We start from the raw sequence: 13,463 nt of genomic DNA on the forward strand, positions 1-13,463 counted from the left end.
TGTAGTATGTGCCTGTTGATCAAGTTCTCCTCCTCCTAGCACTTTTACAATAGCCAAAACAAAGGTTTTAGATCTGTTCCTCAGAATGTGTGTAAACTTGATGCATGGTGAAAGTGTATTTTTATTTATCATAATTCTGTTTTGCTTTTTGTATAAATATCAGTAAAATATATACTAAACTTAATTTAGGACCTGGGTTGGGTGACTTAGGTTTCATTACCAAATTGTGGATTTAGCACACTTAGCTTCACATTTTGGTGTTTTGTAGGGTTAAGGGTCTATGTATATAATTCTTAACAAAGATTCTTTTTTGATTATATCTTCTTTTCATTTAGATATTTTCAATACCATAATTAACAAAAATATATGTTTGTGTGTCTTTTTGAGCTATTAAGATCTACATATAATATAGTATTTAAATTAAAAAAATGTTGTCATGTTTCACAAAATATGCAGTTTTATTATTTCATTCACATCATTTGGCAATTAATTTGTTTATTTTAGCAAATACATAATAAAATCTAGCTAAATCATATATACATCCCACCAAACATGTCACTACTGATTAACTATTTATTGATTGATTTATTGCTTAGGAGCTACTCTCCCCATAAGGACTTTCTTGGTGTTTTTTTCTGGATGAAGTAGAATAATGTAACATTTTGGAGCAAAGATTGCGATGAGGAGACCGAAGCTTGAAGTCAATATGGCAAATATCTCGACAGCATCCGAATATTTCCCCGGAGAACTGACATATGCTGGAATGAAAGCGATCCAAACTGCACAGAAGATGAGCATGCTGAAAGTGATGAACTTGGCTTCATTAAAGTTATCTGGCAGATTTCTGGCCAGGAAAGCCATCAGAAAGCACACACTGGCCAGCAAGCCTATGTACCCAAGCAGGCAGCTAAATCCAGTGATGGATCCAACGTTACACTCAAAAATGATTTTTGAGTTTTGCAATTCTGTGTTTTTGAAAGGCACAGGGGATGCTGTGGTCAGCCATATGATACAGATCACAGCTTGGATTACTGTAAATACAAAGACAGTGCCTCTCTGTTGGGCAGCTCCAAACCATTTCATGACATTGTTATCAGGAAGTGTGGCTTTAAAAGCCATTATGACAACAATAGTTTTGACGAGAATACAAGAGATACACAAAACAAAGCTGATCCCAAACACAACATGTCTCAGCATACAAGTCAAGTGCAGTGGCTGGCCAATAAAGAGCAACGAGCAAAGAAAGCAGAGAATCAATGAAAGCAGCAGGAGGAAGCTCAATTCTGAGTTGTTGGCTTTTACAACTGGGGTGTTCCTGTAGTAAATGAACACGGCTAAAACTGCAGCTGATACACACGAGCCGAACAGAGAGATTGTTGTCAGAGAAATTCCCAGAGGCTCCTCATAGGAGAGAAACTCAATGTCCTTCATTACACACTGGTCTCTTCTTGGGTTGGACCAGAAATCTGGTGGACATTTGACACACTCAATGGAATCTAAAAGGAAATAAAGTATGACACACATAAAACAATTATCAATTATCAATTAGGAGACTGTAAATTACAAACAAGGGAAATATTAGAGAAGCCTTTGAAAATTCTCCAGATATTTTGTCTGCCAGTTCCCATCCTTCCATAACTGGAAACCCAATATGCACAAATTCTTATGAAGTACAAGTTCTAACTGGGGTTTTCTATTTACTATAGAAGTATACAAATATTAAAATGTTTTCTCCTTACCTGTGTGGTTGCTGATTTCTCCCTCTGCACAAGGTATACAGTCGAAACAGCAGAGTGGCTCCCCTTTCCTGGCTGCCTTTCTGGTCCCAGGAAAACAGCTTTCACTGCACACAGACCTGGGGGGCTGGATCATGAGAATAACAAAATGTTCATCATGCTGTGCAAATGAAGTGATTACTGCCTATTTTGCAAGCATGCTGAAGCTCTCTGCCATTGTTTGTAAGTAATATTTTATTGTTTATCCAAACAATGAAATGACAGTTAAACATTAAATTATGATTTCTGAATTTTCTGCAAAACTTAATTGTAAATCTTTGCCTGACTTAGTGTTAGAATTATGAATGAACATGATAATAAACATGTTCAGTTCATGCTGAAATTATTATTTCACACTTCTATCTTATGAATTCAGGCATGCTAGAGCTTTTGTTCATATTTTTCCTTCTGTAATAAAGGACAATGGACAATAATCCCTTTATAGTTTTATTGTATTTTATTTTACTTCATGTTTTATCAGTGAATGTTGATATCAACAAGTGATACAGTTGTTGAATGAATGAAAGGTATTGTATTAAAATTGGTGATATGACTTTCACATTAGTGCATATCACATTTTCACCATTTAACAGAATTTACAGGACATACGGTGTTCGAATCGAAATTCCAAAAGATCTTGTCCTCTTGGAGTATAAGTTCCTGTCCAGCAGGAGCCGACTCATCGAACAGACCGATCGTCTCTATTTTCACAGAGCCGTCGTCGGCCCTCTGCCAGTTCATCACATCATAGATTGCCAGAGCATCTCCGTTCTCATCAAAGGACACCCTGTCTCCATAGTGAGTAGTGAAGTTCACTCTCTTCAGGTAGTGCAGGAGCTTGAGAGTAAATAGTGAAGCAAAATAAATGAATACCTTAAAAGTACATAATTGAATGGAAGTGTATTTGTTAATATGAAATATCAAAATCATCATGCAGTAACATCACATTGATCTATATTTTTAATTTTAAATACTTGCATTTATGGGATGATTATTTCTGGATATCACAAGATACATGCATTATTTAACAGCTACTGTAACCTGAGTGAAAATGCATTAGATTGTAATGCTGTCATCATCACTGAAATGTTTAGTTAATGTGGCTGGAGTATGTCATGCATTTTCATTGTGGTTATTGTTATGTTAAATTACATCAACAACTCAGGTGTGGATGCACTGTGATTTTACAGGTGCTTGTGTTTGCAAGTGTTTTCTGGTAAAAATACACCAAGCTGGGATTATCATATGGCTATCTTTAAATATTCTCTCAAGGTAGTGCAGAAACTTGTCAGAAATGAATACATGTATCAATTTTGAGTATTACTTTGCTAAAAAAAAAATGCAAAGTTTAAAGTTTTAGTTTTCAACATTTAAGTGAATATTTGGAGTCATGGAAAAACTAGATGAATTTAAAAATAATGTAGTTGGTCTATTTCTATAAGTATTACAAATTACTGTTTATATTACTACAGAAAAAATATATAAGATGAAAGGGAAAAATTAAAAGAACAACAGATTTTCTCACCTGCCAGGGCTGCACACGTGTGATGTCTGCACAGGAGTTATTTTCAAAGGGCCCTTTTCCTGATTCACAGGACATCAGGTTATGAAGAGAATGTGCCAAGGCATACACTGCTTTATAGACAGTGTAGGAAGCCCTCAGTTCTGACACATCAGTATAGGTAGTCTTTGTACTCTCGATATCCTCTAATCCTGTACATATTCTGCTGCTTACCAGATCTGATGAACTTTTATTATTCATTTTATTTGGGAATTCACATTTGAACATTTCTTCCCAAAACTGGTTTGCTAAATTATTATTGTGGTTGAATACAGGTCGAACCTGGAGGAGAAACTCTTTCAGCCCTGGGATTTCTCCTCTGCGAATGGCAATTCCTATTGTGCCACCAAATGAGCTGAACGTTTCCTCATTGAGTATTGCGGTGGAGGTAGTCCAGGCTTCACTGGCAATCCACTGTCTGTCTCTAATGTTTTGCCGAACAATTTCTTTGGCCAACGGATTGAAATACGCTTCTGAGGAGAAGACAACAATAATTCTTGCTGTTGACTGTTTGATGGTGTTGACGATTTGAAGGATTCTTCTCTTTGCATTGACACTGGGCAGAGTTTCTGAGAACGATACACACCCAAACTTATGAACATCCTTAATAAAATTCTTGACAGCATACTGACCATAGTCATCATCGCTTGCTATGGCCCCCACCCAGGTCCATCCATAGTGCTTGATAATTTGAATCATGGCTTTGACTTGGAAAGCATCACTTGGGATAGTCCTGAAAAATGAAGGGAACTCTCTTCTGTTGCTTAAACAAGAGCATGTGGCATAATAGCTGACCTGGAAATCCACAAACACACACACAGAAAATGCTAATTAAAATAAATGATTGAACAAATGCATAATTAGTAGGAGAAGTAGCTTACATCAATGTTTACCTGAAAAAAATGGAATTAATCAAGTCAGTCAGGCAATTGATAGAAGTTATATTAGATTGTGCATATTTATAAATAATTAAGGTATTTCATATATTGATATCTACTCTTTATTTAAATATGTTTTACTTTACCAGAGGCATCCGATAAAGACTCAGTATTCTGGATATGGCAATAGAATGTGTTGACCCAGGATCCCCAACAATGCCTAAGACTGGGGGTGTCCCTGTACAGCTGTAGTCAGTGAAAGTGTTGCCCACTCCACTGATCAGGGTCATTGCAGCTCGAAATGCCATGGCCAGGTTTACACAATTTTCATACAGCCTGTAGCCCAGAGTGATGTTAGGAAGAAGAGCAGGGTCTCTGTTTATTTCCTCGATAGCAAAAATCATGGTCTGTGCCCACTGGAATGAGGCAAAATCAAAACTGACAGAAGACACAGTAATCAGTGAATTTCAAATTCAGTTTGCATTATTTTGATATATTCTTTACTTGAATCACATCAAATGCATAAACCATATTGTCCTTTAACATAGGTGAAAGATTGCATCCTCGCTTACTCTAATCTCCTTTATTTTTTAATGGAGATAAAATTCACTCACCTCTCACATCTCAGTTGGTCTGGTTCAGATCTGAACGAGAGTTGAGGGTAGATTGTTGTAAAATGTGCTTCAAATATTCCCCCAAACACAATATGTCCATTTTTATATAGCCCATTCAAGTCAAATGTTTCTTGAAATTTACAAATGGGCCTTTCAACAGCGAGTAGTACAAGAACTAAATACAGCATTAAAAGAATACACAGAACATATTTCATTGCTGCAGGACAAGCAACGTACCTTATTCTGGATGGAAAAGCCTGTGATATATAGTCTGATCCCAACTCCACGGGGAATGCTTTCTACAGCAACACATTTAAATAAGTTGGTTTGAATTTACATCCCACATTTAAACTTTGCACAGGTCCACAAAATACATTTTTCCTTTCTTCACCAATAACACATTTTCAGATTTTTTTTTCATTTTTTGAGGTGTGTTTTGCATTGCTTTTGATATTAACAAGAATGATAACAATTAATTGCTTGTTTAGACTGAATTAAATTCTGTGATATATAATATAAGCTAATAGAACAGATTTTTTCTTGTGATATTACAAAGCAGTCAAGATTTGTTTTTGTTATTTATTTCTTGGAATGCCTGCATGAATCCACAGTATACATCACATTTGATATAAAAAAAATTAAACTGATTTTTAAAGCCTCTACATGCTGAAAACATTTGTTAACAAGTGTTTCATTAGACTATAGTTCCTAGGTCTTTGTGTTATAAGATAATTATTAATACAGCTGATGCAATTAACAACATGGATAGCTAATGTGTGTTAACCATGACCTATATTGCAGGACTGAATGTATTCATTAGTTGAGAAATGTTGAGTAGATTTTGAGCTGCTGTAAGAGTGAGGGAGGTACTCTGGTGTTGTGCGTTCAGGAGAGCACCTCAGGGGCTGCAGTGATCCAGGCCCAGGTGTCAGTCACAGGGAAGAGCAGAAAGAGAACCAACAGAGAAACCTGTTGCAGCTGGCTGCCACCTTTAGGCAGAAAATCTAAGAGGAGAGTGAAACAGTGGACATTAAACTGGCACATCTAAACAGCTGACATAAGTGGAAGAAACAATAATATGACATAGCTTATGTTACCTGCAACATTTTTTTATTTAGTATATGACTGTGCTTTTAAAGCTGGTCAAAAGAAGCTCCTCATGACTTTGTCTTGTTTTTCTTCTGTTCTTTACCCTGAATTTGACAAACTGATCCCTCACAGTTACACCAATCAGCCATAACATTATGACCACCTGCCTAATATTGTGTAGGTCCCCCTTTTGCCACCAAAACAGCCCTGACCCGTTGTGGCATGGACTCCACTAGACCTCTGAAGGTGTGCTGTGGTATCTGGCACCAAGACGTTAAGCAGCAGATCCTTTAAGTCCTGTAAGTTGTGAGGTGGGGCCTCCATGGATCGGACTTGTTTGTCCAGCAGATCCCACAGATGCTCGATTGGATTGAGATCTGTGGAATTTGGAGGCCAAGTCAACACCTTGAACTCGTGATTCATCAGATCAGGCCACCTTCTTCAATTGCTCCGTGGTCCATTTCTGATGCTCACGTGCCCATTGTAGGCACTTTCGTCAGTGGATGGGGGTCAGCATGGGCACCCTGACTGGTCTGTGGCTACGCAGCCCCATACGCAACAAACTGCGATACACTGTGTGTTCTGACACCTTTCTATCAGAACCAGCAACTTTTTCAGCAATTTGAGCTACAGTAGCTCGTCTGTTGGATCGGACCACACGTGTCAGCCTTCGCTCCCCATGTGCATCAATGAGCCTTGGCCGCCCATGACCCTGTCGCCGGTTCACTGCTTTTCCTTCTTTGGACCACTTTTGATAGGTACTGACCACTGCAGACCGGGAACACCCCACAAGAGCTGCAGTTTTGGAGATGCTCTGACCCAGTCGTCTAGCCATCACAATTTGGCCCTTGTCAAAGTCGCTCAGATCCTTACACTTGCCCATTTTTCCTGCTTCTAACACATCAACTCTGAGGACAAAATGTTCACTTGCTGCCTAATATATCCCACCCACTGACAGGTGCCATGATAACGAGATTATCAGTGTTATTCACTTCACCTGTCAGTGGTCATAATGTTATGGCTGATCAGTGTATATTGTTTGTACACTGATAATCAATGGTACAAAAAACTTTCAGCCATCCAATTAGTTGGAAATCATTCTTTCAAATCCGTAATCCGTTTTCTGTGTATATCCGTTTCATCTGCATTGTTTGCTTTCCTGTAGTGTGTGCAGTTCTCTAATTTTATAAGATGTATGGCAGTTTAAATATAATACCTTTACTCATTCTCTTATTTTATGATTTTGCTTTTCTTGTTTTCTTGTGAAATCTAAGCTCTGTATCGCCATACTTTGTTTATTAATATATTTTACATAAGGAAGAGAAACTGCAGTAATATGAAAACTAGCAGAATGCTAAGAGCTAATGTGAGATGCCTGCCCTATTTAACAGAGTAACTGAGTTTACACTGTGGACACAGAAATAAAAATTACACTTTATTTAGCTTTGTTTTAGTCTTGGTGGCATATAACTTCTTAGCTTATGCTTTTCATTTTTCATTTTCAAGTGTGAATACAGCATTTTTTTTTAAAGCTGTAAATGCAATGTAAACATTTTCTTAATACAAAATTGGAAAAGCATTATGAAGACCAATCTATGGCTACTTAGTGTGAGATGAAGATTTGAAGCTCAATGCAAACAAGTGAACATGTTACTGATAATGGAACTATTTATTCACTATATTGGCTAGTTTCAATTAAAATGTTGACCCACCTGCTAATGGCAAACTACCAACATATGCAGCATAGATTCATGATTAAACAGACATTTATGTTTGAAAGCAAGTAATATCTTACAGTAAATGAAGCCACCACATAGTAGTTTGTAGTTAGTCACTATTAGTGGATGTGACAAAGTTTTGATTTAATCACAGTTCATGTAACATTTAGAAAAACTCTTTTACGGATGCTAAACTTTGAATCAAAATTAATAAACTACATTGATTAATCATATCTTAATTATTATATGTAAAGCATGAAGAAGAAACTTAGAACCTGATCTAGTTATTTATTGAGTTTCTTTATAGTTTTTCTGGGTTAATCAAAATAATGTAATTCTGGAGCAAAACCAGAAAAAATTAAAAGTATTTACATGTTAGGAACTGGTCTCCCCAAGAGGGCTTTCTTTGTGTTTTTCTCTGGATGAAGCAGAATAATGTAACATTTTGGAACAAATATCGCGATCAGGAGACCGAAGCTTGAAGCCAAGATGGCAAATATCTCGACAGCATCCGAGTATTTCCCCGGAGAGCTGACATACGCTGGAATGAAAGCGATCCAAACTGCACAGAAGATGAGCATGCTGAAAGTGATGAACTTGGCTTCATTAAAGTTATCTGGCAGATTTCTGGCCAGGAAAGCCAACAGAAAGCACACACTGGCTAGCAAGCCTATGTACCCAAGCAGGCAGCTAAATCCTGTGATTGATCCAACATTACACTCAAAAATCATTTTTGAGTTTTGGTACTTGGTGTTTTTAAAGGGCAAAGGAGGAGCCACTGTCAGCCATATGATACAGATCACAGCTTGGATTACTGTAAATACAAAGACAGTGCCTCTCTGTTGGGCAGCTCCAAACCATTTCATGACATTGTTATCAGGAAGTGTGGCTTTAAATGCCATTATGACAACAATAGTTTTTACAAGAATACAAGAGATACACAACACAAAGCTGATTCCAAACACAACATGTCTCAGCATACAAGTCAAGTGCAGTGGCTGGCCAATAAAGAGCAACGAGCAAAGAAAGCAGAGAATCAATGAAAGCAGCAGGAGGAAGCTCAGTTCTGAGTTGTTGGCTTTTACAACTGGGGTGTTCCTGTAGTAAATGAACACGGCTAAAACTGCAGCTGAAACACATGACCCGAACAGTGAGACTGATGTCAGTGAAATTCCCAGAGGCTCCTCATAGGAGAGAAACTCAATGTCCTTCAGCACACATTTGTATCTTCTTGGGTTAGACCAGAAATCTGGTGGGCATTTAAAACACTCAGTAGAATCTGAAAGAAAAAGAAGTAAGGCCAAAGGTCATTCTTTAAACACTGACTTTAGAATGTACATGCCATTTGATACACTGAGACAAAATAAACATGACCCTGAATATCTTTTTCAATTTTCTTTCACAATGGGTGAACATAAAAAATAGGTAATCTTTGCCTACCAGTGTGGTTGCTGATTTCTCCCTCTGCACAAGGTACACAGTCGAAACAGCAGAGTGGCTCCCCTTTCCTGGCTGCCTTTCTAGTCCCAGGCAGACAGCTTTCACTGCACACAGACCTGGGGGGCTAGAGAAGAATAATAAAAGCTTTAGTGCATGCTGCAGTAATTCTGTCAGACTTGTATCTTCTCAAGGGAAGTTTGATGCAAGTCCATCTTTAGTGAAATCTTTCTTTCTTTCATGGTGTATTGTTTTATAGTTATGTTTGCTTTACAGTTTCTCATTACATTATGATATAAACATGTGATATAGTTTGTAGAATTAAAGAAAGATTATATAATCTGCAATATAGATTTAAATATAGTGCACTTCACATCTTCTTCATTGCAGCAAATCCACTTATAGGACATACAATGTTAGAGGCAAAGTTCCAGAAGATCTTGTCCTCTTGAAGTGTAAGTTCCTGTCCAGCAGGAGCCGACTCATCGAACAGACCGATTGTTTCTATTTTCACAGAGCCGTCGTCGGCCCTCTGCCAGTTCATCACATCATAGATTGCCAGAGCATCTCCGTTCTCATCAAAGGACACCCTGTCTCCATACTGAGTAGTGAAGTTCACTCTCTTCAGGTAGTGCAGGAGCTTGAAAATGAAAAGCAAACAAAATGTTTATCTAAATTACTTTCCAACAAGTGAACAGAAGATAATTTAATTTCTAGATTAAATTGATCAGTTTACTGTTTTATTTAATTTAGATTATTTTGAAATATCCCTTTAATTAAAAAAAATAATTGTTTTACAGAGTAAACATATTCACTTGCGGGTTTTCACTTAAAATCAGAGTATTCACTTCTGGAAAAGTTTTCTTACCTGCCAGGGCTGCACATGTGTGATGTCAGCACAGGAGTTATTTTCAAAGGGCCCTTTTCCTGATTCACAGAACATCAGATCATGAAGGGAATGTGCCAAGGCGTACACTGCTTTATAAACATTGTAGGATGCCCTCAATTCTGACACGTCAGTATAGGCAGTCTGTGTACTCTTGATATCCTCTGATCCTGTACATATTTTGCTCTTTAGCAGCTCTGAAGTATTTGAACTAATTGTTTTCAATTGGAATTTGCAATTGAACATTTCTTCCCAGAACTGGTTGATTAAATTGTTGTTGCTGTCAAGGTCAGTTCGAACCTGGAGGAGAAACTCTTTCAGCCCTGGGATTTCTCCTCTGCGAATGGCGATTCCTATTGTGCCACCAAATGATCTGAACGTTTCTGCACTAAGTATTACAGTGGAGGTAGTCCAGGCTTCACTGGCAATCCACTGTCTGTCTCGGATGTCTTGCTGAGAGATTTCTTTAGCTAAAGGAATAAAATATGCTTCTGAGGAAAATACAACAATAACTTTTGCTGTTGACTGCTTAATAGTTTGCACAATTTTAAGTAGCTGAGTCTTTGTGCTGACACTGGAGAGAGTTTCTGAGAAAGCTATGCAGCCAAACTTATTTACCTCCTCAATAAAAGTCTTGACAGCATACTGACCATAGTCATCACTGCTTGCTATGGTCCCCACCCAGGTCCATCCATAGTGCTTGATAATTTTAATCATGGCTTTGACTTGGAAATTATCACTTGGAATAGTCCTGAAAAATGACGGGAACTCTTTTCTGTTGCTTAAACAGGAGCATGTGGCATAATAGCTGACCTGAAACACACACACATAGAAAATCAAACTGGTATTCTGTGTAAATAACTGAATACTTAGGTGTATGAAAATGTTATCTTGCTTGTATCAATGTTTACAGTACCAGAGGCATCTGGAAGAGACCCAGCATCCTCGATATGGCAATAGAATGTGTCGACCCAGGATCCCCAACAATGCCTAAGACTGGGGGTGTCCCTGTACAGTTGTAGTCAATGAAAGTGTTGCCCACTCCACTGATCAGGGCTGTGGCTGCTCGAAATGCCACGGCCAGGTTGACACAGTTGTCATACAGCCTGTAGCCCAGAGTGATGTTAGGAAGAAGCACAGGGTCTCTGTTTATTTCCTCAATAGCAAAAACCATAGTCTGTGCCCACTGGAAAGCTGCAAAATAAAAGCTGACATGGCAAATCATGTACAAATTTCTGAAAATAAATCTATGAACAAAATGAACAGTATTTTACAATATGTTTTAGCGTTTGATGTTATAGTTTAAAAATCATAAAGTGATTAAAATCTCAATAGTGTTCTTTCAGCAGATCCCTATTCCATTCAGTGATATTTACTTACCTCCCACATCTTAGCTTGACGGGTTTAGCAGTGAAGGATAATTCCGGATTAATTGCTGTAATATGCGTTTCAAAAACTCCCCCAAAAACAATATCACCATTTTTATACATTCCATTCAACTGAAAATGTTCTTGAAGCTTACAAATGGGCTCTTCAAGAGCAAGAGTATGACAATCTAAACCCAGTACTAATGCTATTGCACAGAGAGAGACTTTCATTTTTGCAGAATACAGAACCTGATTTATTCTAATGTAAGAAATCTCTGTTATATAGACAATATCTATTCCCTTAGGGAGTGCTTTGCAAAGCAGTTCTAAAAGTATCATGCTAGGTGAAATCCCACAGCTAAATCAAATGGAAAACAAAGATATTAGAATCCACAGGTCATTATTACTAAACCAAACTGAAGTGTTTACATTACATTTGGTTATAATAATGCAAATAGCTATAATATTATATATACACATAATACAAATAATAATTATAATACTAATAATTATTATTATTATTATTATTAAAGGGTGTTTAATTATTATTTAATTATTATTATTATTATTATTATTATTATTATTATTTAGAAGACACCTTTATCCAAGGCAACTTGTTTTATCAAACTAACATGCAATGTACTACATATACACACACAACATAACAAGGGGAACAGTATGTATTTTATCAATATCAATCTATTTTGCAATATATTACAGAGAACAATATAACATATACAGCTTTGGAAAAAAATAAGAGAACACTTAACATTGATTTCTGAACTTCGAGTGGTCTCTTAATTTTTTCCAGAGCTGTTTTTATCTTAAAATGATAATTCATACACATTAAACTGTACATGTTTTTCCTGTTAGCTTGATACCCAGCTTCATCAGTTCAGTCAACATTGTTCATTTAGCATTTGCATCTACTCAATTTGTAATCACTTGATTTACAGTCAATGCACCATTGAGTAAAAAGCTGCACAAATCAGTTTACTATTTCTGAATAAGTAAATACTAATATATATTTGTTTGTTATCACATTTGCAAGAGTGAATGTGGCTCCTTTTGCTGAGCTATATTCATATTCTCTGTAACCAGCTGCTGGTGTCCACGCAGAGCAGGCAGAGTGAATTTGAGCTGCTGTAGGAGTGAGGGAGGTGCTCTGGTGTTGTGCGTTTAGGAGAGCACCGTCCTCAGGGGCTGCAGTGATCCAGGCCCAGGTGTCAGTCACAGGGAAGAGCAGAAAGGGAACTAACAGAGAAACCTACATTTTTGCCTCCCCTCAGTCTGTGCCTCACCGTTCAGCCTACAGACATTATAAAGCTTATTAGGAGAGTGTAAGCACTTGTCTGTGAATACAATGACAATTCCTGGTTTTAATAGCAGAAATTTGTTTTCTATGTGTGAAAGAAACCCATTACAGGGATAAATAATTGCAATAGTTTACTTAACCAATGTTATATATCTGATTTTTTTTTTTTATCTTAATTTTTTTCTGATATGTTTGCAAATAAGGAATTATAAACTTAAGTTGTAACAATTAATTTGATGAGCAGCTTCAGCAAAATAATCGCTTTTCCTTAACTTCTAACAGGAACCAGTCACCTTTTTTTTTTTTTTTTTACTAAACACAGTAAACAAGCTATACTATAGTAGTCTGATTCTTTGTGTAATTAGTTGCTTTTCTCAGAAATTATTCAATACAGTATCAAGCAGGAGAATGGAACTGACAAATAAACTGGCAGATTTTAGGTTTTCAACTGACAGAAGTGACATCGAAAAGTGCAATTTTTACCTGGAAAAACAATACAATATTATTTTTTAACCCAAAAAAGACATTCATATTTAATTCCCCCTGACACATACTGCATTTTTCTGACTATAAAATGTTAGAAAATAATAAAATAAATATAATATAGAAAGTATCGCAGACGATCAACCATTTAGGAAAACCACTTTATTTACATTCAGAATATTACATTAGTGCATGTAGATTATAGTTTTGGGGGTTGCCAGAAGGATTGTGAAGGTTTGCAATTATATTAACACTTTCTGCTCTTTTCACATCTTAGTTGTTAAATCAACATTTTCTATTTAAAGCAAGAGGAAAGATAATATCAGATTAGGAAACTAAT

At 36.8% G+C, this 13,463-nt stretch overlaps 2 protein-coding genes across 2 annotated transcripts; both read right to left on the reverse strand.

Annotated features, from left to right (window-relative positions):
* Window positions 1–585: 585 nt before the first annotated feature.
* Window positions 586–4,633, reverse strand: LOC136754101 (extracellular calcium-sensing receptor-like). The gene is made up of 5 exons (XM_066710430.1): window positions 4,361–4,633; window positions 3,301–4,131; window positions 2,385–2,612; window positions 1,740–1,863; window positions 586–1,496 (listed from the first exon to the last, which is right to left on the reverse strand). The coding sequence occupies exons 1-5, from the start codon at window positions 4,616–4,618 to the stop codon at window positions 586–588; spliced, it is 2,352 nt and encodes a 783-aa protein (XP_066566527.1). The 5' UTR covers window positions 4,619–4,633.
* Window positions 4,634–8,003: 3,370 nt separating this feature from the next.
* On the reverse strand, window positions 8,004–11,448 carry LOC136753867 (extracellular calcium-sensing receptor-like). Its single transcript, XM_066710249.1, has 6 exons — window positions 11,339–11,448; window positions 10,875–11,166; window positions 9,941–10,771; window positions 9,485–9,712; window positions 9,076–9,199; window positions 8,004–8,914 (listed from the first exon to the last, which is right to left on the reverse strand). The coding sequence occupies exons 1-6, from the start codon at window positions 11,446–11,448 to the stop codon at window positions 8,004–8,006; spliced, it is 2,496 nt and encodes an 831-aa protein (XP_066566346.1).
* Window positions 11,449–13,463: the final 2,015 nt, after the last annotated feature.

This window comes from Amia ocellicauda, chromosome 7, assembly GCF_036373705.1.
Source record: "Amia ocellicauda isolate fAmiCal2 chromosome 7, fAmiCal2.hap1, whole genome shotgun sequence".
Classification (NCBI taxonomy): domain Eukaryota; kingdom Metazoa; phylum Chordata; class Actinopteri; order Amiiformes; family Amiidae; genus Amia; species Amia ocellicauda.